This window comes from Aptenodytes forsteri, unplaced genomic scaffold (assembly GCF_000699145.1).
Source record: "Aptenodytes forsteri isolate BGI_AS27 unplaced genomic scaffold, ASM69914v1 Scaffold119, whole genome shotgun sequence".
Taxonomy (NCBI): Eukaryota; Metazoa; Chordata; class Aves; order Sphenisciformes; family Spheniscidae; genus Aptenodytes; species Aptenodytes forsteri.
In genome coordinates, this window is record NW_008796165.1 from 13,327,260 (window position 1) to 13,352,592 (window position 25,333).

At 41.9% G+C, this 25,333-nt stretch overlaps 1 protein-coding gene across 1 annotated transcript in view; it reads left to right on the forward strand.

Moving 5' to 3' along the window:
- Nucleotides 1-12,738: 12,738 nt before the first annotated feature.
- The window catches only part of ROR1 (receptor tyrosine kinase like orphan receptor 1), a 58,440-nt gene continuing 45,845 nt past the window's right edge, over nucleotides 12,739-25,333 (forward strand). The window contains exon 1 of the mRNA XM_009287431.1: nucleotides 12,739-12,808. Coding sequence (XP_009285706.1) covers nucleotides 12,766-12,808 — 43 coding nt within the window. The 5' untranslated portion in view covers nucleotides 12,739-12,765. The remainder of the gene's footprint in view (nucleotides 12,809-25,333) is intronic.

Sequence of the window (25,333 nt, forward strand, 5' to 3'; positions counted from 1 at the left end):
TTGTTAATATCCCAGAAGAGTACTAGCACTGAGAGATCACTCGTTGGGAGAGAGAAATTCAGTCCTTTGGCTCTTGGAGTTGCCAAGAGGCAACTACGTCTGCTAGTTGTGCTTTCTGTGACAGGGGTGTTTGGCTGCTGGGAGCTGGACTGAGATCACCAAATATAATGTCGTTATCAAATCAGGTAACGCACAAGAAAATCTCTTCTCTTACTTCTGTTACACCCTTTCTGAGACTTTAATAGCCAAATTTTTAAAAGATTCTTGTAATGCTATAATCTGTTATCCCTGGCCTTATGTAAACAGCATGACTAACAGCAGCACACAAACCCACTGTCAAAGCAAATTAATTTGGGAATCTGGGTAAGAAAATACACAACTTAGCAGTGCAGTGTTTCAGGAGGATTAAAGACATTCAAAAACATGAGACAGCATCCAAAATCATTAATTGATGCTGGATTTTCCAGGTATCTCAGTAAAGTCTGGATTAGGTTCAAATATTCCTTGAGCATCCATGTATTAAATAATGGAAAGTTTTTAGTCTTGTACAGCCACAGGGTAAGGAGTTTGATTACTTCAACATTTCAATTTAAACTAAACAGGTGGTAAATTGTGATTGACCAGAATCACAAAAATGAGAAGGTAATCTGCCAGAATAAAAAATAAGTCTTTCCAACATCTTTCTCATATCACTGACAGAGTGTTTAGACTTTGTGCAATCAATGCTCTGTATCTCTCAGACAGGAACCCTCCACCCGAAAATGCAGCCACCCCTCAAGAGACCAAAATTGCAGTTGTGCACGGTCTCTCTCCATCATTCGTTCAGAAGCCCCTCTGGTAGCATCAAAACTTTGGGTTTGTTTGGTGAAATTGAGTTCTCTACAAGATGGTCAGAGCTGAGAAGTGGGACAAAACAGGGGGTGTAGCTCCTGGCGTAGTGAGGAAGGGACCCATGAATGAACTTTAGGGGAGTTGAAAAATTAGACAGCAGAAAAATTTGGCTTGACCATAAGGAGTGGTTTGGGAACTAATTACAGATGAATGGAGAAAAATTGGAGGAGCAGTCTGTAAACACTAGGTACGAAACTAATGAGAAGGCTATGGGACGTTCTACCGTTTCAGTTTCCCAGTGTCCTGTTTGCTTCGAAGCTTTCAAGGAGAAACTGTGTTTTCCTTTACTTGTAAGTAGTCTGTACAAAATATTTCAAGTGTGTCTGGATGCCATCAGAGCTGACTAATGTTAATGAACCCACTAGTCAAATTTAGCACTATAATAAGTATGTGCTCATTTGAACTCAGCAGAATCTGCACACACTCGGGCATACTTTGGCAGGCGCTCGCTCTTATCACCTGCTGAGCTTGATATTACTGCAGTACTTTGGCCTGAAGAACAAGAAATTAGGAACAGCAATCAAAAACTTTTGTGCAGCTGTGTGGTTTGCAGCTACTGGGCAAGCAGTTGGTCCACTGGAACTTCATCTGGATGTACTGTGCTCAGTGTGTTTATTTGCATTGCCCTGCCTTTCAGAGAAAACCTGTATCCATTTCCAAGCTAACTAGTTTCTTAAAGTATGGCAGTTGCCATGACTTTGAAACATAATCTCTGTAGACCTGCAGTAGCATTACATCAAATGCCTAGCTTCTTGTTTGTTGAGCTAATAAAAAAATCATCAGTGGTTTATCCTTCCATGAGGCTTCAGCGGCTGCAAAAGCAGTTAAGACTGAACAAGCCAACTTTGCCCTGCTCCTGTTGATTTCTTATTGTACAGGCTATTAACTTTTACAGACTCTGTTTTTTTTTGTGGCAAAGCCATTATGGGGTCATGAAGACTGCAGACATTTGTACCTCTGGGTGCAATTAAGATTGAGGCTTGCTAAGTCTTAGTTGTGTTGTTTAGAAGTGGCTCTTTTGCACCAACCATTGCCTTAGTCCTGACTGTGCTTGAGAAAGTGCATGAGGATTGCTGCATGATTTAAGGATTCAGGAGATTGACTTCATCAAACCTGTGGATTTGGGTCCATTATTAAGCTGCCGGCATGAGGCTTGCAGTGCTGAGGTCTGCATGCCCATGACGGAACGTTCAGTAGCTCCTGGAAGTTTGCATAATTCTGCATCTGTTGAAATCATGGGGAATCTAGTACAAGAGCATGCTTAAGCCACTGATGAAACAATTTGAAGATCCCCCAAAAAGTAGAAATGAAAATAAATTTGGTCCTATTGTTAAGTTTCGATTTAATTTTTCATGTTAGAGAGTATCTGAATCTAGGAGATCCTGACGAACCTTGGATTCAGGAAACTTTCCTATAGTAAATAAGTTGTAACGGTGGCTAAATCAGTACATTAACTCATTCCAGCAATGAAGGCATTAAAAATAAACCTCTGAAGCATTGACGTAAACCTTTTGTGCAGACTTAATTGCCTATATAATTGCTTTTGTTAGTGAGTGTGTGGACAGCCCTGATCTGGAGTCCCATGAGGGCAGGACAAGGATAGACGTGCCTGTATCGTGTCACTGTTGTGTCTGAAACCCAACCTGGAGCCATGAAAAGGGAGTTTAGTCTTCACCTCCGAGAGACCTTGCCCTCTCTTGAGGCTGCTAATAAACGCAAATTAGCTGGAGGGTCTTGGTTTGGTTTTGGTCTCTCAAGGATGCTGAGGCTGCATGCGCCAGAGACTGAGGGATCTGGGTCAGGATCCTGCCTCCTGGCGCTTCCCTCTGTGCTCCCAGCTGAGACCTGAGCCAAGCCCAGTTCTCCACATGCATGCTGATCAGTTCTTACTCACAAGTGTCATCTGGTTGACTTCAAGGAAAATTATAAAACCCAGCCTTTTAGCAGAAGAAATTAAGTTTTAAATCTACCTTCTAAAATGTGCAGGCTTTAAGCCTGTCTGAGATCAGGCTTGTGTGGGTTTAGACCAGGGTGTAAGTTCCTCTTGAACAATCAATGTAGCTCAGTCCTGACTTGGCCAAAGCATCCAGCTCTGGCATCAGTTAAGTATTTACATTCCCCCCTTTTTATATAAATTGTGCTCTATTAGCATACGTTTCACAGTGTATCCTTGTGTTTCAGCCTCTTTATAAATTTGGCAGTTTGTACATTAATCAACATCAACCCATGTAAAATCCTAGGCATGAGGTTGAAGCCGTCAAACATGCAACATTTACTGTTTCATCATATGCAGCCAATAAGTCATGTTGCAATGTATGCCTTGTACCAAGAGGATATGGTATAAAATGGAGCATGTTTACACTAGGGAGACTTCTGTGTATTTAAGAAGTAATTGTTTCAGGACCGTTCATTAATTCATGAGCTGACATGGGTACATTTTTCCTCACTGCAACAAAAATAATTATCGAGCTCAAAAAATAATAATGAATTTGCACATGGCAGACTTCTACTGTAATTTTCTTCACAAGTTATAAGGGTTTAATTGTAGATTGCTAGTAGCCTTATCCATTTCAATAATTTCTGGCCCTCAAGTGGTGAGGTGCAAGGAGTTACGGTGTGCTGTGATTTATGGTGGATGTAAATGATTTCATGTTTGCCCACCCTGTATTTGGCTGCGTTTGCCTTCTTTAAAGCTTTTGCGGGTGGATTTAGTGCAGTGGCACTGATGGAAGCCAGGGACAAGTGAGCAGGTGCAATGCAAAGCCCTATCCCAGCACTTCATCCTTCGTCTGCAAACACTTCTATCCTAACAGTGCACTTGTGGATGCTGCTCAGTCTGCTGTTTTGTGAGATAAGTAAATGGGAACCTGTGTGGATGTTGTGTCAATAGAAGGGCAGGCCCCCCAAAATGCTTGTGCATGGCATTGATGCCTTCAGGAAAGCAAGCATCCATAGTAGGTGTGGGCTGGGTGATATGGATCACTCAGAGTTGTAAGGACATTTAGGCTTTGCAAGAGAGCCTTTTCTCTCTGCTTGGAGGGATCTCGGTGCTCTTTAGATTCAGGACCTTTTGGGGGTGTTGTTAGGGAAGCCCCCATCTCAGGCAACCCAGATGTTGCCACCACAGTGTTGCCCCCAGAAAGTGCCTAACAGAGAACGTTGCCTCCTCCTATTCCTCCCCGGACCCTTCCTCACCATTCCTGGCATTGAAATGTCTTCACCTAACAGTGCCTCATGACGTTTTTCTCTACCTCCCTGCCCTCTTGATACTGTGATGGGTTTTTGTGACTCCTCTGTTTCTTGTTACATCTTCTTACCCCAGACTAGCCACCCAGTAACTTCTTGCTGCCGCTGTTAGTTTTTTGCTTTCTTCTGTTGCAGTCATCCAGCTTCCTTTGTGTCGTTCCCACTTCCACTTTCTCTTCTGTCTTTCCGCCAGTCTGAGGTGCTCAGAAGAGAATAGCTCAGAGCATGGAAAAAAATCCAGTATTATCTCAGGTAGGTTTGGAGAGATGGGAAATTTGCATTTACTATGCAAATACCCAACCTTTGTAGGTTTGCATGACAAACAGCTGTGCTGTGCTCCCTTCCAGGGTTATTACTACTGAAGAACAACCAGACTGTCTGATATCCGTGTCCAATAAAAGCTGCCTTCGTGGGCAAAGAAATGATGTGTTCCTCCAATATCTTGCTTCCACATCCCTTGTGTTTCAGATTGTACAGAGCAAAATTGTTCGTCCTAGAAAAAGCACTGAGGGATGTTCAGAGGCTGCCAGCTTTAGTGAGATGGACATGTTCCTTCTGTGTCCTTGTCTCTGCACTGCCAATAGAGTCAGGACAGTCCAAGGCACCAGTCACTTGTCTACAAAGTGCTTTTGCTTCAAGTTAACTTAGAAGCCCAACCTTTATTTTTTCTCTAGATTTGCCCCTGCTTCCTTGGCAGTAGAGGTAGAGGTCCTATGAGTTTGTGCCATGCAGGATCATGCCCGGTCCACCTGAGTGGTGCTGTTCCCAGGAATGCCAGGCAGAGTGTTTTTTGTGCTAAGCTCACGCGCCTGAGGTTCACGTCTGGTTGATGTGCATTGAAGTGCCATTCTAGCCACATTTCTACAGTTCATAAGCACAAAGACTCAACTGTGAGCTATGAAATGCTGGCGTTCAGCCAACTGGCCATTTCTTTTCTTCATTCCCTGTCATTAAAGCTGTGGGTTGCTCCAGGGTGCAGTGTTGTGCTCTTCTTAAGTGGAACTGTTAACGACCCAATTTAGAGCAATGTAAAGTGCACCCAGATTCCACAGTGACTTCTAAATCCATATAACATTAATGATAATCTGTAATTAATAGCTGCAATCAAAAGGAATTGTAGTTTAGTAATTAGAAATTTAGGATTAAAGTATTAGCATATAAAAAAGGCTTCTTAACAACCTCTTCTTCCAAGAGGTGGCTCTGGTCCCGTGTAAGTAAACAGTTTTTAACTGATACGAGCTTAGTCAAAGACCAAGTTACTAAAAATATTGTATTGACCTGACTTGTGTAGGTCATTAGACTACTGCCAAAACATTTAAAGGTACTTTAAGAGTTTGCAGGTATTGAGTACGTAGCAAGTGCATAATTTTCTGACGATGTTGCCTATTGATATTCCAGAACAAATGTTAAGAACGGTGTGTTTGAGAATAAGCTTTAATCTCCCCAGCAGGCCTTTTGGGGTGGGTATTACTGGTATCCTGTAAGTACGGGAAACCCCAGTGACTGCCTGCCTTTGAGCCAAAAGCTTTCCTGGTGTATCCTCATCAAAGAGAGCAGGTCTGCAAGAAGACGTAAGGCAGAGGTGTCAGGTGCATGCAGCACTCTTGGCTTCCTGCCCTGTAATCACAAATGGGGCACCGGGATTCTTTCTGATCATGCATCATAAATGGGCTAATCCTTCAATTTATCTCTAGCCCTTGGGAGCTTGAGGCATTTAGAAAGACTCCCAGGTAGAGAGGTTGTTTATTACGTACGTGCTGATGAAAGTGCCAGTAGCAGTGATGAGGTGCTCTGATAGATGGAATAGGCTGTGGTATAAATGAAGTTCCTAACAATTTCCAGTCCTGCATTAAATTAAATCATCCTGCTGCACGTCTCACTTTTGAAGCTGAAAATTAATGTATTGTATGTTTGAAATCCACAGAGCTCAAATTGTTCATTGGTGTTGAAAATTTCCCTATCTAATGCCAATTGTTAACCTACCCCAGGCTATCAATAATGATATACTACAGATAAATAACAGATAGATGTGCTTGAAAGTTTTACATTCTAATAGTATGAGGAAAATTAACCATTTGAAAGTTATTAGCATCATGCAGTATCATCTCTGCCCCTATCTGCATGGAACAGCCTGAAGAGCTCCAGCGGGTCCTTTGCCAGCAGAAAGTGCAGTTTCCGACAGCGATGGCAGCAGTGGTGAACTCTGCAGGAATCGTCTGGTAAACTCTATCTCTCGGATCTGCCTATGCAAGGTTTTGGCAGAACAAGCTGTGCCTTTGCTTTTTCCGCCATAGAGTAACCAGGTGGAGTAAAGCTAACTAGTTAATGTTAAGCATTTGAAGGAGAAATGCCATCATGCAGCATTTCATCTTGCTTACCAAACAGATCTTTAGTTAAGGTCTGTTCTCCGGCAGTTTTTATTGCATATAATTTGTAGGCTGTTCTCTTTCAAAATATTTAAAATGACCATACAAAGGCCAACAGCTTCACCTGAACATGCAGAGTCTTTTTGCAGGAATATATTTTTAACATGGACTGTGTTTGGTGTAGGCTATATATACCATATTTTTTACACATCATTGTCTACTGAAATTGCTATATTCATAACTAATCAATGGAAGGTTTGCCATTGACCTATGGTATTGCATACTATTAAAGGCAGTATATTCTCCTTGAGAGACACCTACCTTACCTGAAGAGCAGAAATGCTCTCAACAATTTCCTGTCTTCATGCAGTTTTGCCTCGTTCAACTGATTGAAGTATTTATGATTCCTGCCTCCTTTTGAAACACAAGAATTGTATAATGCAGACATGTCTACTGACACACAGAGATACTGATGTCATGAAAATAAAATCTTTTCACATATTAAAGATATAAGCAAAATTTGAGGTATATATTATGAAATCTCAGGACGGTGCCAATTTTTAAACAGACAAGAAAACTGGTAAATAATAGGTTGTATCCATTACAGTCTGCAGAAAGTATGTCTAGATTTCCTTCAGCACCTCCAGGGTGGGCTGTGGATAGGCTGGTAACTGGCTGATTGCAAAACGTAATATCTTGGGAGATCAGATGAAAATGTGTGGGGAACTTACAAAGGATCAGTGAAACAGAAAACGCAAAAGGCAAAAAAGGAAGATGAGGGAGATACGACTGAGAAGAAAAACAGCCGTGAGGCATATCTGTGGGAAGATCCTGGAAGAGATCAGTCAGGTAGGAACTAGACAGAGAGAAAGATGAAGCGTCGGTCTGGAATGTGCAGAAAAGCAAAAAATACCGAGCACTTAGTATAATTAGGTTTTGCTCTAAGTCTGTATAACTTTATCTATGATTCCTGTTTTCCTAATAGTATATCCAAGTAGGATAGTTGAAGAGTCTGTTTTCTGAAGATTTTTATTCACCTCTTTAAGGGGTGTTGATGCTTCTAGTAAATCTGCTGCTATAAAATGTTTATCGGTGATTTGGCCAAAATAATTGTGCCCAAATCTCCTGTTAAGTTGTCCTGTCTTGACCCTTCTGACAGCGTGGGATAGCTTCCCATTTGTGTCTGTAGTAATGTCTTGCCCAGTCCTGTTTTTAGTGTCTCATGAAATTGGGGTTTTATCACTTCCTTAGGCAAGTTCCTTCATAGGATAACAAATCTCGCTTGGGGTAGGCTTTCTACGCAGCTTCAGAAAGAAGTTGACAAATGGAAAACTTCTTTTTTTATTTAGTCTAAACATTCATTTTGTATAGTTTATCTTATGACTCAGACTTCTAACTCCTTGGTTACTCTAAATACCTCTTGCTTTTTTTCTATTTTGGGTATTCTACAGTGAGATCTGAATTGCATATGTTGCAGTCACTTTCATATTTGTATCAGAAAAAATTACTTACTCCAGATTGTCTTGAGGGTATAGAATTAGGGTATAGAATGACCCACTGGTGTGATTTAAAGTAAGACAGAGGATGCCCATTAAGGAGACACTTCGAAATTTTGTTTGCATGTTTTAACTAGACACATCTTCCACCTTAAGAAGATGTGTTCCTGCAAGACCTGGGATTTTCATCTCTGCACCCGAGAAGAAAGCCTCTCCCAGGCAACACTGTGTACGTTCCTATGCTTAGCAGCCGTACAGGCCTCATGCATTGCTCATAGGGCCTTGCAAGCAGAATATCCACATTCTTAGACTTATTTTACTCTCTGCTTTGTTTCTATATAGCAGATTTATTCTCCATTAAAATCTTCAATCATTTCTGGGTTTGGTGTCATCTTAGTTATCTGCCTTCTTCCTGTTTCAACTTACATTCTCTTTACTTTGCGTTACGAATGTATCACATAGAAATATTAATTAGCCTGGGCACGGGGCCTGGATCTTCTCCTTTTCAGTTCTGTGGGCAGGGGATGAGGCTGCCCCATCGTTTTGATGGGTCTGTAACTGCGACAATACAAACACTGAGCACTGAGGAATGGTTGCTTCTGGTGAGAAAATGAGACAGTAGTGTATGCCTGTGATAAGAACTAGCTCTGCAGTTTTTCTTCAGAGGCAGATTTTTGTAAACCTTATTGAAGTTTATTTAATCACAGAGTCTTTAAAAGGACTGACTTGTGTGAAATTCACTCTACACTTATGCAATATGGTAATAAAATCAGATGTTAGCCAACTTCTCTGTGGGGAGTGTATTTGAATACACTTTACTTGGCTTTTCACAGGGGTTATAATTGACTGTTGAGATTTCTCATTAACTTAAGACCAACGTTTCTTAATCGTGATAGAGGTTTGAACAGATACTTATCTTTCCAGTATTAAGGATGAGATTCATCATTCATCTGGAATGATTTCATCTGTAAATAAAATCTTAATGGGATAATGGTTCTCTCTGCTACATTTCTCAGGTTGACTTTTTTTCAAAACAAATCTTATTGTTCAGAGAGTTAAAGTGGGGCATAAGAAGAGGGCATTTTTAACAATTAAGGATTAATTTTTAAACACCTCATTTGAAATCCAGTTGCAATATTAAGCAGATTTTTTTTTCTTTTTTTTAATTGTGACAGCAAATGGGCAAGACTGTTTCAGTGTCCCAAATGCAAGTCGCTGTGTGTAAATCCTGTATATGGGATTTACAGAATAAAGGGAGCAATTGGTTAGTGGGAGTTTAAAGGTTGGGTGTGTGGGTGAAGTGAGTGGATGGGCTATTGACGAGTGGAGTGATGGATGCTGAGCACCGGTCCCTGGTCTCCTCCAGGCCTCTGAGCTGTCATTGGTGGAATAGCTGTAGGTTTCTTGCATTCAGTGTGACCTTCTTGGTGCTCCAGCTCTTTGACTCACTAGCACACAATGTGTCCCAAAAGGGAAAAAAGTCCTGCTCATTCCCAGTCTGTTTTTTAAAACCCTTTTTCCTCCTGGAGGCAGAGTTACTGAGTGAGGCGGATCAGGCAGGAGCAGGAGGTGGGTTTGGTTCCAGGGGAGGAACAAGTTTGCTCAGACGAGGCTTTGATCCTTCTCCCATCCATGACTCATCTCTCTCCGTGGGCTGGCTGGGAGCTCACCTTTTGACAGAGCATGCTTCGAATTTGGCCTGAAGGTTGTAACATAGTTTTTCCAAGGAGAGGTATCACTGCTCTCACTTCAGTGCACAGCAATCCTAAGTCATCGCAGTTAGAAATTAAATTCATGCATGTCTTGTGGACTTCTTTTCTGGGATACTTTTGTTTCCTGCATTAACTTTGAATCTATGGTATGTTCCCAAGCTTTGCATCTTCCTTTCAGTCAAATAAAATGTTTACTAAGGGCACAGTAATACATTGCTTTCAAATTGGAGCTTTAATTCAGGAATATCAGAAAATTACCAGTTACCAGCCAGGAGAACCATCTCACAAATAGTAAAGTTTGGTCTTCTAATGTGGTTTCTTCTGTAGATCAGGTGATGGATGTCTGCTCTGTGAGGTTTACGGTCATGTTTTCAAAGCCTGTTTAAGAAAACATTAATATGAACACTCTGGAGTTTTAAATAGCAAAATATTATATTTGGTCATAGTATTATTAGTACTTTTTCTTTCATTTTGGTTAATGTTTGTTAGCTGTTTGCAGAATACGGTTCATTTGTAGGCTCTTAATACTAGAATATTTTCAGGTGAACAAAAGTAATATTACCTACAGAAAATATATTGTCGAGTGCAAAACTTGAATGTGTGAGCAGTGTGAATGACATAACCCACTGCCCGTGGGTTTGAGCAGTGCCCTGTGGCCATAAGAGATGAATCTGTTTGGTCTCAATGGCAGGTGTGAGAGGCAACGGCACCTCAGATCCCTCTCTTGGAGGGGTTTTATCACAGATCTACAGGAACTGCCCCATTTTTTTGGGTAGGAGGGATGGAAGGGCAAGGGCCCAGGGGAGGCGTAGGAAATTGAGCATCCCAGCCTCTAGCACCAGCCTGACACCGACCGGGTCCTGGTCAGCATTTGCTCACTGGTTATTTGTCACCTACCCCACATCTCAGCTTTAGCCTCAGAGCATATCTGTCAATCACAGTGTCCCGCTGCTTGGATGATCGTGGTCACCATGAAGGCGGTATTAGCACTGGATCCATTTTGTTTTCCTTAAACCTTGCAGGTCTTTCAGCCACGTGGTCCCTAACATTTGGGTTAGGTAAGAAGCTCAGCTGTTACAAAGTAAAGAACAAGGAGGGATGGACACAGTAGGCCAAAATCTCAGCTTGTGTAAATAGGTGTCACTGCTGATTTCAGAGCGATGCCGTTTTACATGGGCTCAGGATCTATCTCCATCAGTGGGTTTCTGCCCTGCGTATCTGCGCAGGCCAGGGGCCATGTTTGTAGGTGAGTTATAATGCCTTCAGATTTGGTGTTTACATTGGAAATACTTGACAGAGTCTTAAATAAGCAGTACTACGAGGTGGGCTTTTAAGAAAGACGATATTTATAAAAAGTGTAGTGGCTGTATCTGAACTTAACAACTTCATGCATTTGTATGACTTTGTGTTTACAATTTTCTCGTGATTTTTTAATGAAATAGAATAATTGCTAACTGGTCAAATAAACGCAGAAAATCTTTGGATATCCTTGCACTGCCACACTTTTATGAGTGAAATTGCTTTGTAGTTAAAAGATGTCTGGAAACAAGCTAAAGGGATGGTGTCAAAATAAAAATAATATACTTCAAAATATTCCTGTTCTCACCTGGGATCCTGCTGACACTCAGCATCCCAACTCTGCCCTCGCTATGCACCTATGGGACCGAGTGAAATCACCCAGCACTGGGGGACCAGCCACGGTGCAGGATCAGGCCACAGGGTGTTAGTTTGTAGTGAATCTTTTTAGCATTTCACTCAGATTGGGCACTGACACATTGAGCACTGCTCGTTTTTATTTCAAATTCACTCCCACTTTCAGTGCCGTAGCTCTCCTGTCCAGCATCGCTCTCTTCCTTTTCAAGGTCAGGTTTCCTGGGGCTGGGTGGACACAGGGAATTAGGAGGTGCACTGCATTTCTGTGCCACGTAATGTGTGTGCACACCCCATCTTCCCACCCTTCCCACCATCACTCGCTAAAGCTCGTATATATGTGTATTAATCCCTGGGGGCTGACTGTGAGAGATTGCGCTCCAAAAGCAGTCCTTCCCAGATGCCTGAAGAGCGTCATAAGGCACACGTGGGTCAGCTGTTACAAGAGGACAGTAATTCCCCCCTGACTGTGTGACGATGGGTTTACACTGCTGAACGTGGTTTTGCAAAGACCCTCGGGGAGCCCAACAAACATCTCATCGTGGATACTGCACCTGGCCACCACAGCCTGTTGGGATGTGGCAAGTGCTATGGCAGCAGTTACACATCAGAGTCCTCATATGGGTGTTTGATGAAATCGTCGACATTCAGATACAGGGAGGTGTTTTACCATGGCCTATAGCTGAGGCTAGAAGTATGCTGGCAGTTCCCTCAACACCATCCTCTGTACAACTTACTGTTTGCATGTTAAAAAAAAGGTAAAAATATAAATGAAGACTAAGGTCACCATTCAACTTTTTCTTGAAAAGGAAAAAAGTATCATAGCAATGAGAAAATGCTACTGATGATCAGATCAGTCTTTCCAGCCTGTGTTTACATGAGTAGGAGGATTTTTCATACAAGTAGCCCTATTAATTTCAGTGCATAAACTGTGTCTCTTCTTGTGCGCATGGGTTTGCAGGATTAAAATCACTTGTAAATGTTAATAGATAACATGTTCAGCAACCTCATAGCATTTGTGTTTTTCTTAGCTGTAGCATTGCAGAGTCATTCTACCTCTATAAAACTCGTGGAGAGATTTTAAGGTGGGCCAAATACATCTCAAAGATTGGTTGCTTAATTAACACAAGGCCTCACAGTGACAGCATTGCAAAACAAACTCCAGCGCTGGCCCTGTGCCTTTTTCCACTTTGGTGGTTCTGCTACCCATATGTCTCAGCCTGCCAACATAAAGCATCGAGTGCATTTTAATAGCTGCTGTTCTTCAAATAATTTTATTACTGTGACAGCAACTTTATACATGCCTTTTACTCTCCTGATGATACAGAATCGATATATTAAGAGCATCTTTTTTTTTTCTGTTTTTCCCTTCCAGGAGCAAATTCATCAGTTATTGCTGATTTCATGCCTACATCATCATGGAACATCTCAAGTGAATTAGATAAAGGTAAGTGGACAGAAAAAAATAGAAAGATGTGAAATCAGATTTAAAAATCTCAATTATTCTTCTTCACTTGGCCAAATCAGCAAGCAAAGGGATGAGGAGGCATTTAAGATAAACTTTGTTTGCTTTGTGATCATTTGACATTTAATTACGTGTGGTTCTGTGATTTCTGGAGAATGCTGTGTTCGTTTCTTGTACTAGTAAAATGTTCCACATGGTAAAAATATTTCAAGATGTGAGTTCTGTTGGTTTATGAACTGCTTGACATTTTGTCTGGTGGATCTTAGGATTGGAACTCAAAATTAACAAGCATCAGGCAGTCAGTTTGCCTCAATGTGTTTTATTATGAAATTCTGAGGCTTTAAATTAATAGATGGGAAAAATACATTTGCAGGTGGTAATTATGTGTGATTTGGAGCTCTCTGAAGGGTGTATATTGTGAAAAAAGGTATGTATTTCTCATTCCCCTTCATTTTGTAAATTATGCACCACCAATTATTTAAGCCAAATTGCTTAGCTTCCTCTAGCCCTTATTGCAAGGCAGTGGCCTGCTGCTCCCAAGTCAATCTGGTCTTTGAAATGCTTCTAACATAACGTTTACAGTGGAGGATGCTGTTAGCCACACTAACTGTGCAATTTGTCAGCCGCTCTTTTCATTTGCTTATAACTTTGCCAACCATTAACTATTTAGACTGAAATTTCCTATAGTGGAGTTCTGCCACAGATGGTTTTTCCAAATGTTTTTGTCTGTATTTTGTTAATGTTTTTTATGAACGTGTGTTCGTAATGTTTTATGTTTATGCATAAATATGTTTTCTGTGCTTAAGTATGAAGAGAATATGTAGTTCTGAGTACTTTAAGGCAAGGTTGACTCTTTCATGTCTGCCTTCCCACCAGGGAAGGAGCAAGACTTTCTGGTGATCCAGAGAAAGTCATGGGAGAAGACGAGAGTCAAAGGACTTATGCTTGCTGGTGGGAAAGGGAGAAAAGCATGTAGTCACTAAACAGAGGATTCCCAATTCACAGCAAATTGCTGAAGGAAGGCATTGACAGAATAGGTGATCCTGAGTGATCTCTGGTGATCCAGAGAAAGTCATGGGAGAAGACGAGAGTCAAAGGACTTATGCTTGCTGGTGGGAAAGGGAGAAAAGCATGTAGTCACTAAACAGAGGATTCCCAATTCACAGCAAATTGCTGAAGGAAGGCATTGACAGAATAGATGTCTTATCCCACTGCAGTGATTCATCCAGGTGCCCATGGCAGGTCCACAGGTTTGGGCTGTGCACTGGGGACGTCCTGAAGCTGTGGAGAAGTGAGGGCGGTGGTTTCCCCAAACAGGATGCCTGCGTGTTTCTTTACTTGTTTGGCAGCTTTGTTTGTTTTTTCAAAAAAGTAAGAAATAAATAAGTGGCCTAGAAAAAGCAAGTTAAGGCCACAAAGCCAAACACTCAAAAGTTAGGAAATGCCAGAGAGAAGGCAATCGGACAGTCTTAATTCAGGCCTCTTATGATATCCTTGGCAGGCAACCTTTGCTAACCTACAGGGTAGATTTTTCTCTAGGAACCCAGCTCATGATCACAGGAGAAGACAGGGTCACACTTCGTTGAAGTGGTGGAAGTATTTTTTGCAAACGATCATCAGTGATATATTCTTTGTTCTCCACTGTGAGCCCAAGGGTTCAATTGGGAAAGCGCCAATAGATTGCTATGTATTGCAGGGAAGGCTGTGTGCCTCCAACCAAAACCTAGATAGAGGGGAAGGTACAGAAGAGATATTGAAGATAATGTAATTTTACAGTAAATTGTATCTGATCTGTGCTGAAAAATAGCCCCCAGTTGCTTCTTTGTTGTTATTCCTAATGGGAGGTTTTGTGTAGACTGGTTTCTTATGATCAGGGTGATTTTTAACCCATATTTTGGTTAGGCTTGCTGTCAGCTGGTAGTTCAAATGCTCCTTTTTTTCAGTAGCATGTGCCCCAGGTGGGCATTCTCCAAAGCCTTGATTTGATTGGCATAGCTAGGAAACAGAGAAAGGTGTCTGGTGGCAGCACAGACTGCCTGCCTCATCTGCTTTCTTCAAAATACTCTTCATGCTGGATTGTATCAACCAGGGTTCAGGTGTCCCACCCTCAGTGTGCCGGCTCTGTTGGAAAGCAGCAGCTCCAGAGCTAGCAGAGGTGAAACCTGGGGGTGACTGCCACCGTCCTGGACGTTGAGTCATCTTATTGCTTAAAGCAAAGCTTACACTTTCTGTGCCAGTGCTGAGCCTGACCTCTACGTTAGTAATTAAACCATTTTCCGCATTACTTCCATGCACCTGTTCCTGAGCTATATTGTCAGAAACAGGTAAAATGAAGTTTCATGCTTCTAATCCACCTGGAATGCGGCAATTACCACTCATTGGGCTGAATCCTGCATTCCTGGGGGATTACTGCCCCCTTTGCTCGCTCTGATTAGCATTTAGACTGCTGTAAGCTTACACACCTAAACATGGATTTACATATGTGATTAAATGCATTTGCTGCCCACAAAGCTTAGTCAGAGGGGCGGATACTCCCAGTCTGCCCACAAGCAAAGTAACGCGCACACGTTTTGTCTTGTCTAAGAGAGAAGCAGGGGCTTTAATGTGGGAGTTACTGGTTCTACTAAAGGTCTTTGAAACTCTCACTTGTATAAAGCCAAATATATGGCAGCGCATGCTGACTTGGTGAGTTGAAACCTCAGAGGAGACAATTAGGCGTGCACTTAGTTTCCATTTTTTTTGCGAACAAGCACCTCAAGAAATCAACATTCAGTTGTCTTTGCTGCAGTCAGCCATGAGGTCACACAGGCATCCCAGTAAAACTCATTTTAAAGCCTATTAAGTTCACCACATGAAAGTGGTTTCCAGCCAAATTTCCCAATTAAATGGCTGTCTGCATTAAGTGGCTCTAACTCTACCTGCTGCCTTCTGGAAACGAGCATCTCTTCATCGAATATGTCTCCTGTGTTTGGGAAGCAGGAGCAGCTCATAGTCTTGCTAAACAATATTCCGCATTTTGAAATTATTACTTAATATGGTACTTTCCCTAGCTTGGTGAGTTCTGCAGTGATTATCTTACAACTGAGCCCTATTCAGGTTTCAATTTCTATTAAATAAGCTAAATCAACAGCATTAAACAGTTGCCTGTTTATTCTTTTTAACAGGAAATGAATTTAAAAGAGACGCAGCCACCCATGAAGAGCTGTTGAAAGCAACGATTGATGGGAGGGAGGAGGTGGTTTCTCACCAAAACCTTAAAAAAACAAACAAACTGTGCATAGAAAATAACAAATAATCACTTTTAAAACCAGAGAAATTTAGTTATGAGCATTTCTCTCCCTTTTCCAACTGGTAAATCGTGGTGTGCAGAGGGAACACCACAAGGGAGGAAGAGAAATGAAAATGTGATCCAATAAATATTTAATTATATAGGGAAAAATAAGTGAACTTCAGGGAAAAAAGGGGGCTCTGGTGGTAGGAAAAGGCCTGTCTCAGGGGGTCAGTGGCAGGATGCGAAGCCTTTCACCCCGAAGTTTAGTTGAGATTTCCCTCAGGCTGGGGGAGCCAGCAGCTGCCCAGCCAGCAGATGTCCAGCAGGGACCATAGCTCATTGGAGAAGCTCCTACATGGCCCCATTGCACCAGGCTTTGTAACCGCTCCTGGCACTCACCACGGCATGGCCATTCGCTCTTGGTGGCTTAAAGCAATTTCCTTATCTGGAAGTTTTTCAACATCGGCTGTGGCAATAGGTGATACCTGAGGCAAAACAAAAAGGCTGGATGAAACCAGGAGTAAGTGGAGTTCACGAGGGTGCTCTGCCCTGGTGCTGGCTTTTGGGGTCCGTGCTCCGTTCTTTAATGCAACTCTTTTTTGGGGTGTGCCAGCAGGCGAGGGAGCAAGGCAGGCAGCCCCAAGTATTTTTTAATCTTTCTTTCTTTCTGTGGTTTAAGGCACTCTGGTTTCTCATTTCTCCTTGCCTGTGCATTGCCTCCCCTCTCTCCCCTTACACCACAGGACAAGTTCCTGCTCCAGCTTTTTGTTTGAGAAAGCTTCTGATTTACCATGAGCTCTTCCTTTCCCTGATCCTTATTTAAAAAGGTGAGGAGCCCTTCATTCAGCTGCTTCTCTTCCACAAAAATGATTGTGGATGGGTAGGCTTTTCCTTCCATCAGATGTCAGTTTGTTTAGAAAGAAATAGATAGGCCTGAATTTGAATGAGAGCCTATTTACATCTGGTACAGCAGAGGAATTGTTTGGGAACTCTTCATCCTTAGGCAAAGATAGTATTGAAGTCTCTGCCAAGAAAGAGTCAGCTTTGAAATATTGTTTTCTCTTAACTGTAAGTAGAATTCAGCTTCGGTGGACTTTCACTGGAATAGGATTCTCTATGGGACTGATAAGAGAATGATGCTGTCGCTGCAGCTTCACCTGATCAGGTCCTCCCCAGTCCCACCCATGCCCACCTTCAGCCTCCTCAGGAGCTCGTTTCATTGTGGCAGCTCCCTGACCGTGCACTAGGATGTGTCCTAGCCATGGTTGAGCCAGAGCTGAGGACACTGGTGCTGGGGTGCAGCACGTTATCACGTTGCTGGTACCTCCTCCTCCTCCCAGGAGCTCTTCACTTCATCCTTCAGTTTCCAAAGAAAACCTATTAGTGTGAATTTTTGCAGATACTGCCTATTTTCCTTTCCCTTTCATGGCCTATCTGCTTTGGCAAACAAGTATAAAACGTTAGAGTGATTCAGGGCTTGTGAACCATTTTCATTTCCAGACATCCGTGATCCCAAGCCCAGGCTTTGAGCTCCCCACCACTCACAGCCTCTCTGTGTGGCATAGACCTTGCAGTCACTGCTGTGGCAGCACTTAGCAGTCCAGCAGTGCTCCAGGTGTTGTACGGAAAGCAAACAATCCCCTGAGAGCTTGGCAGCAAGGGTCAGGATTTTACAAAATGCACCCCAAATCAGACAGTGGTTTAAGGTTAAGCTGGGATTTATCCTTAAATATTCAATGGCATATCAGTAAAAGGATCACCTATAGCAAGCATCCCTCCCCTGCGATGGTCTGGGGATCCTGAGCAGACAAGAACTAGGGAAGGCCAAAACAGGGGATAGAAGAGCTGCAGTGTTTGCTCCACTACCCTGTGCATGGGACTGCGTGTCATTAACTTCTTAGAGGTCCTTGTGCAGGCAGAGCATCCCCTGGCAGGGTGGGTTGCACGGCAGCTACAGCGCAAGAGGAGGCCATGGAGCACAGAAGGGGCTGCAGGACGTCCCGGTGGGTACACACTGTTGATGGACACTTTGGGTCTGGAGGCTTCCTGAGGGGAGAAGGAAGCCTTGCTGTCCTTAGTGATGAATCCAGGCTAAAGCTGTCACCTTTGCAAGTCTTTCCAGGCAGGGATATGACCTGGCTATGAGTTCTTACAGTGAAAATCTTTCTGATCTCCCAGGGAGGCAAACTACATCTTAAAAAACATAAACAAAACCAAACATGGAGAAAACCAGGTGGATTGAGGCCTCCTAACTTTGGCCCCAGTTCTTTAGAGATTTCCAGATTTTCTTTTGAAATCACTGGATGTGAATTTGATACGCGTGGTGAAAGGGGAAGAATTACAGCTTTCACATTTATGCACAATTTACCTTTTTATTTTCCTTTATTATCTGGGGGATATTCGGTAAATCAAGCTCCCCTGATGGGGCTCAGGATTCTGATTCTATTTGTGGGGTCCCATTAGTAGCGAGGCAGTAAATTACTGCTACTTTGTTTGAAAATTTTTTTAGCCACAGTACATTAGCTCCTTTTGTTTGCTTTTCCACTGACGGAGTGTACATTTTTATTTGAGAATTTGTGTTTCTTGAATGTCTCATTTATAAATAATACAGGGTGTGAAATTTGAAGGTCACAGAACATAACCTGAAAAAGAAACCACCCGGAGTAACGTTGGGCGTTCATGGCAAAAATCTTTCACAAAATGCCTCACTTACATTGGATTTTTTATATGACCTCAGTGTGTGCAGTGAATATCTGACCATTATATATAAGGTAACTATATATAATAACCTTTTTCTGGCTCATCCAGCTATCTTTGTTTATTTGAAAGATTGATAGATCAGAGGGTTAAGGGACGTGTTTTATTGTAAGTTTCTGTTCCAAATTTCCTGACATATTTGGTTTAAAAAAAAATAGACCTTTAAAAGGCACAGAAAGGGCTAATAAGAACCAGATCCTAAAGTGATGCTATGTCAAAATGTCAAAAATAACAGCTTTTCTTTGACTCTACAGCATTAATCTTAAGGCACATACCTTTCTATACACCCTTTCTTTAATAGCTTGAGTTTTTGTACGTGGCTCTTTACTGCAGAGCAGCTTCTAAAGTGACAACAAAACCCCTTGGTGGTTTTCAGTAGTTGGGTTTATAGCTGGATGTGGACATTTGTTTACCTATTCCAAATCACTTTTTTTGTGATAAAGTTTAGAGGCTTCCTACTTGTGCTATAAAACTGGTTCCTGAGTAAGGAAAAGTTTCATTTCCCCTTGCCAGATTATAGCGTCAAAGCTACCACCAAGACATCTGTCCTTAAACCTGAAAGGTGACTCATAAAAGGAGAGGCAGATGTGAACTCCCAAATGCATATTAAGAATTCACATAGGCATGAAGGGCAGTGAGTTGTCCAGTTCCTATCCAAAAGCAATGGGATTCAGGTGCTCAGCCCCAGATAATTTTCTGGAAGTCCTCAGGCATCTGTGCTCCGGTTTCCCTCCACAAGCTCTCCCTCCCCTATGGCCCAGGGCAATCTCTAAGCTGCTAATTATCAGAAAGTAGCAATTAATTCTGAGAATCCCAAATACCGTGAGTGTCACATGTGGACATCTGAAAAGCCATAAAGCCTCGGGCAGTGGTCAGCCTGTTCCAGTTCAGTAAATTGTCCTCGGGTGGCACTAAACCCTCTAGATAGTGTCTGGGAAGAGAAAGCCCAACACACAGCTGCAGCATGTATTCCAAACTGAGTCTTGCACATACACATTACTGAAAGAACTCATTTGAAAAGAAGCTGGGCAGGCAAAGGCAGTGGAGTATTTCCTTTTGTCCCAAGACAGTTGACATTGAATATTTCCGCTTGATTGTCTGGACTTCTTTAACTCTGATATTCTTCATATGGGTTGCCACATCATGGGTTGAGTGTGGTATTCCTTTCCTCCCACTGTCATTCCTCTACTTTTATTCATTTAAAATAAGTGAAATCCCAGCCGGGAGTCTTCCTCTTGCCCCTTTTAATAACAAGGGTCTGTTGATCAGACCCACAGATTGGACCTGCTGGGAGTTGTCTTCCTTTGTGAGTTATGGGCAGATCAAGCAATCAATGGTTAATCCTTTTTCCAACTGAGAAGTATGTGCTCTGTCTATAGCCACACTTCAGTAAGAGATCTTTCTATAACTGAACTGGAATAGCTTAAAATTCAAATTGATTGTATGTATTTAACAACCAGCAAGCCCCTCCAGCGTCTTCAGGCAGGGTGGGCTCTGGGTTGTTGACTTTCTCCGAAGAGAACAATTTCAACAGTCTGAGCTCAATGGTGATGCTGATACATGTGAGTACGGGGCATGTCCAAGAGTAGCATCAGACTGGACTAACGTGGATTACCCAAAGCTCTGAATGAATGAAAATGCTTCTTTCCAGACTGGTATATTAAATTGGACAGACTGTGTCAGATCCTCTGATGTGACTAACAGGCTCTTTCCCTTTAGACAAAGGTTATCAACTCTTTAAGTTACTGATCACTAAACGTATCTGTCTTGCAGTCACTGACTGAGACACTTTTTGCATTTCTTTTTGCCAATGTATGCTATGACAAAGAACCAGTGAGCTGCTAAATCCTTTGGTGCAAAAAGATAAATGTAATAAGCAGTCTGTAAGACTGGTGTCCCAACTGCCTTACTCCAGCCGGGTCAGGTGGTTGCTTTATGTGCTGCAATGCAGATTTGAACTTTCAAATCCAGAATTAAACTTGTTCTCTAGTCCAGGAGCTGGAAACGGTGTCCCCACAGCTGTAGGTTTGCTTGAGAAAAGGTTTGGAGATGTTCCTTTCCAGAGAAATGTGTTGTTACACGTCTATAGTGGGAACTAACTTTGTACACTGGCCTCTCTGTTGCACCTGGATTAAAGCTGTTTCCAGGCTTGCGACGGCTTGAATGGAGACTTTAATTTTAGTTTTTCTTTGAATGTTTTGACAGATCAGAAGGGCATAAAGGAAAGGATAAATGAAACAACAATTCTTCTCATAAAATGAACATTTCAGGGTCTAATCCTGCATCCCCATCGTGCTTTAAACACCTAGTGAAATCAGAAACACATAGCGCGCACAGTGCTTGGGGGGAAAAAAGTCTCACTGTGGCCAGCAAAATCCTCCTCGAAGCAAAGAGGGTGTTACTGCTCTAAGATGTGTCTTTGGTAATTTAAGATAGAGTAACCATGTGGTCACAGAGGAGATTAACATTCCTTGGCCAGAGAGGACGAGCTTTTATTTTGAAAGCCACCTGGGCTCCACTTAAAAGTAGTAGAATACTTCAGGATTTATTACAACTGGGCAGGCTCCTATTTAACAATGTCAAGACGTAGCTGTGGAAATACACACACTTTTCTTCTTTCGAGACATGCAACGCACTACATTTTGTCCTTGCACAGCTGTTGCTATTCTGTAACATCAAACCAGCAAAACGTTTGGCCACGAAGGATACCTAATATTTGGATTTTATATGCAGTGTCTCCAATTTATGCGCTTAGAATCATGAAGATGACTTATGATGTGTTGTGTTTGCATTGGCAACAGCTCAAAACCAGAAATATATTTCAGGCTTGGCTTTCCAGATATTATCTCAAGTCATTTAAAAGTTCATTATAGGGCACCGGCTAGTGCTGCTATAGTAAAGGGGCTGTCAGCATTTTTCAAGGGTTTATAACTCAGCCATTAAAAAAAAAAATCTCTGTGGGCTGAAACTTGGCATTCAGGGTCTAGGCCCAGCAGTAAATTGTTTTTACAAATTAAAAAAAAATCAGTTTGACTATTATTAAATTATAGGTGGGCTAAATTTTATTTAGAACTTTTTCAGGCTATTCCCCCATACTTTTGTAAATTAAAATGTTTCCAAACTGTTTTTATAGAGTGCTACTCTAAAATATGGACCGGCTTTTGTTATGTTCTTGAAACCCTGAGATTTAACTTAAAATATAATAACAGCGCTTATCCCAGCATAGCACTTTTCACCTTCAAAGTGCTTTATGAGCATTATCTCATTAATGTACATAACAGCTTCCCCATGATGTAAGAGGGATTATTATCCTCACTTTATAGCTGGAGAGATTGAGCCAAAAGGTTTAAGGCTGTTTTTAAAAGGACTTAGTTGCACAAATCCCATGTGAGCTTTGATTGGCTTTGGGTGTCTACTTCCCTTTGGCTCTTCTAAAAATCACAACTGAAGTGATTCACCCAAGACTACTCAGAGCCAGGATTAAAACTCAGACTTTCCAATGGCCAGTGCCACTAGACTGTTTAATTCCTAGGAGCGCAGTAATTACTTTGTACATAAGAACCATCATGTTTCTACAAAATTATTCTTTAGGTCAGAGGGAGTCAATTCAGGGCATCTAAGGAGCTCCGTGACGGCAGGGAGGCTCTCAAATGAAACATGGTAAAATGTGGCGTGCTGTAAGACCATGGCCATGTGACACGGTGTCTTCATCATGTGTGCAAGCAGTGGGTCCATCCCATTTCATCAGCCCTGTTCGCCTCCTGCTGAAAGCACAAAAGGAGGATTTACCCCCATTTTTCTTGGCCTTTGGTCACAGAAGGAAGAGATGTTAATGCTGATGGCACCAGAGAGTGGCTGATGGGGGGTGATCTGGACAGAAACCTGGCTGCAGGTGGAACTATTTTATATGTTCTTTGCATAGTTGTTATTAAATGGAGAGGATGGTGGCAGTAGCTTTGGAGATTCAATGGGCTTTGGTAGGTAAGATTTAGATACAAGTATTAAAATTGGGCTTCTCTTCAGTCCCTCCACGCCGGGCAAGGGCAGCAGTGGATGGCTTTCTTGCATGCCAGGGAAGGAATGCTCATAATTTTGTATGCCTCAGTAAAAAAGGGTTTTTGGAAGCACTGTTAGATCTTCAGCTCATTTTCAGTTACAGAACTGCTTTATCTGTGAGAAACATCTTCTCATGAAGGTTCCAATTGCTTGAAACCTGCCCTGTTTAAATCTCATCTCAGGTGATCTGCTTGATCTGATTTATGATTTGGATGCAAAATTTATGGATTTGAGGACTAAGCTAAGCTGAATTTAGCAGATACATTTTGTTTTAGTGTTTCTGTAGTAGTTCGTGGAGGAAGATGGAGAACACTTAGAGAAGAGTCAGAAGCTCCTGACGCTGAGAGGCTATTTCTGTTTGTACCTATAGAAAAGTTGCATCATAGCTCTTGCATTACAGCCATACTTTTTCACTGACTTACTGTTGTGACTGATACTTCAAAATCCTTCTTCAGCCTTTGGAAACCTACCCTACATCCTTACTCCTTTATTTGCCTCTCCTGTATACGTAGGACCTTTAAAATATTATATTTACTGTGGTGTTTGTCAGCAAGACCATCACTGGACTGAGGCCATTCTGTTCTTTGACTGTGTTATACTGTAGATGTCTGAACCAGTCTTTGAAATGTTATCAGGAATTATATAATGACTGTGGTATAGAAATGTTACGTTGGATAATTAAATGCGGTTATCCAGTTCCATGCTATTAGCGTGATTTTATTAAACCCAGATTGTGGAGAGAACCCAAGAATACATGTGCTGACTTAGATTATGCTTCCCGGTGAGGTTATTAAGATAGCAAGTCAGAAACATTTCTAGTCTTGCAATGAAGCATGCAGAAATGATTCTGGAGAGCTGAAAGGCCAGTCTGACACCCCTGGCGAGAGACATCGAACCCTGTTGTCTGTCTTCACTGAGGGCTGGGATCTCTGCCCTTTTTACCCCATACATAGATTTCCTAAATAAGTAGATCCATGGGAGCATGGGTAAAGGTAGGGGTTTTTTGCACAGTGTCATACCTGCACATTAAAATGCTAGTTGATCAGTGAAAAAAATATGTGTGGGCAGTTCCTTTGTGCTAAACGTTTACCCTAATAGCTCCTCAGGACCAAATGAGAACAGGGACGCATTGTATAAAGTGCTATGCAAATACAGGGTAACAGCTTACATGCTAAACAGATTAAATACAAAGGAAAGAGATATTGATATACTCAAAACATAATGAAGGGAGTAGCTAGTGAAGACATGATTAAAATAAATAATTAGGGAAGTGGATTAGTTGGCTAATTAGTTGGCTAAGCTGGTTTTATACATGCTAGAGATTTTTTTCATACTTTTAGGCAGGCTTGTTGCTAGAGTTAACAGTAGATGTACCTGAAAATGGTGGAGCATAAGCAGCACAGCACAGGCTTACTTACTGATAGGCTTTTCTTGACCTCCCAGGTTGGCTCTGAGGAGGCAGGAGCAGAGTACAGCCTCTGGATTTCTCATTCCTTGGCCGCCCTGCTGAGACAGCCAGCAGATGATAATGGGGTTTGGCCACTAATGACCACTGTTAGATTTGAACCTGTGACACGGAGATGAAAGCCCGTGTATTCCATTCCCCGTACCCAATCCATCTCGCTCTCTGCTGTTAAAGAATTTAATTAAATGTTTAATACAGTTAACTCGAAATAGTCCTCTTCCTGAACGATGCAGAATGAAATTACACTTGGCAGGAGAAGGCAATGCTCACGAATGGATTAGAAGAGATTAATTTTGCTAAATTTTGATTTACATTCTCTATCTTAATGAAAGAATTCTTGATCTTCTGCTTGCACCTATCATGAGACCTATTTCAGATTTAAGATAAACTTTAGTACTCTTAGCCTCACTTTAGTACTCACTTTCTCTCACTGAGTGAGAGAAAAAGTCTTCATCTCCTAGATACGATCCTTATTCCTTCACGTATGCAGTTAGTGATTACAAAATCATTGACAACATACTGTCTACACTGCCCTGTGAGTTAGTTGAAAGTGGCTCTGGGATCTTAACTTCTGAGCGATTAATTTCATATATTGCTATATTTTGTGAGTCCTAACATGAGCAGGGGCGGCTCTGCATAGGCAGAGGCATCAAAATGAGCAGCCAGATTTCTGATATGTTGTCCTGGTTTTGGCAGGGATAGACTTAATTTTCTTCCTAGTAGCTGGTACAGTGCTGTGTTTTGGATTTAGGATGGGAATAATGTTGATAACCCACCGATGTTTTAGTTGTTGCTAAGCAGTGCTTACACTAGTCAAGGACTTTTCATCTTCCCATGCTTTACCAACTGAGAAGGCTGGAGGTGCACAAGAAGCTGGGAGGGGGCACAGCCAGGACAGCTGACCCAAACTGGCCAAAGGGACATTCCATACCATGTGACGTCATGCTCAGTATATAAA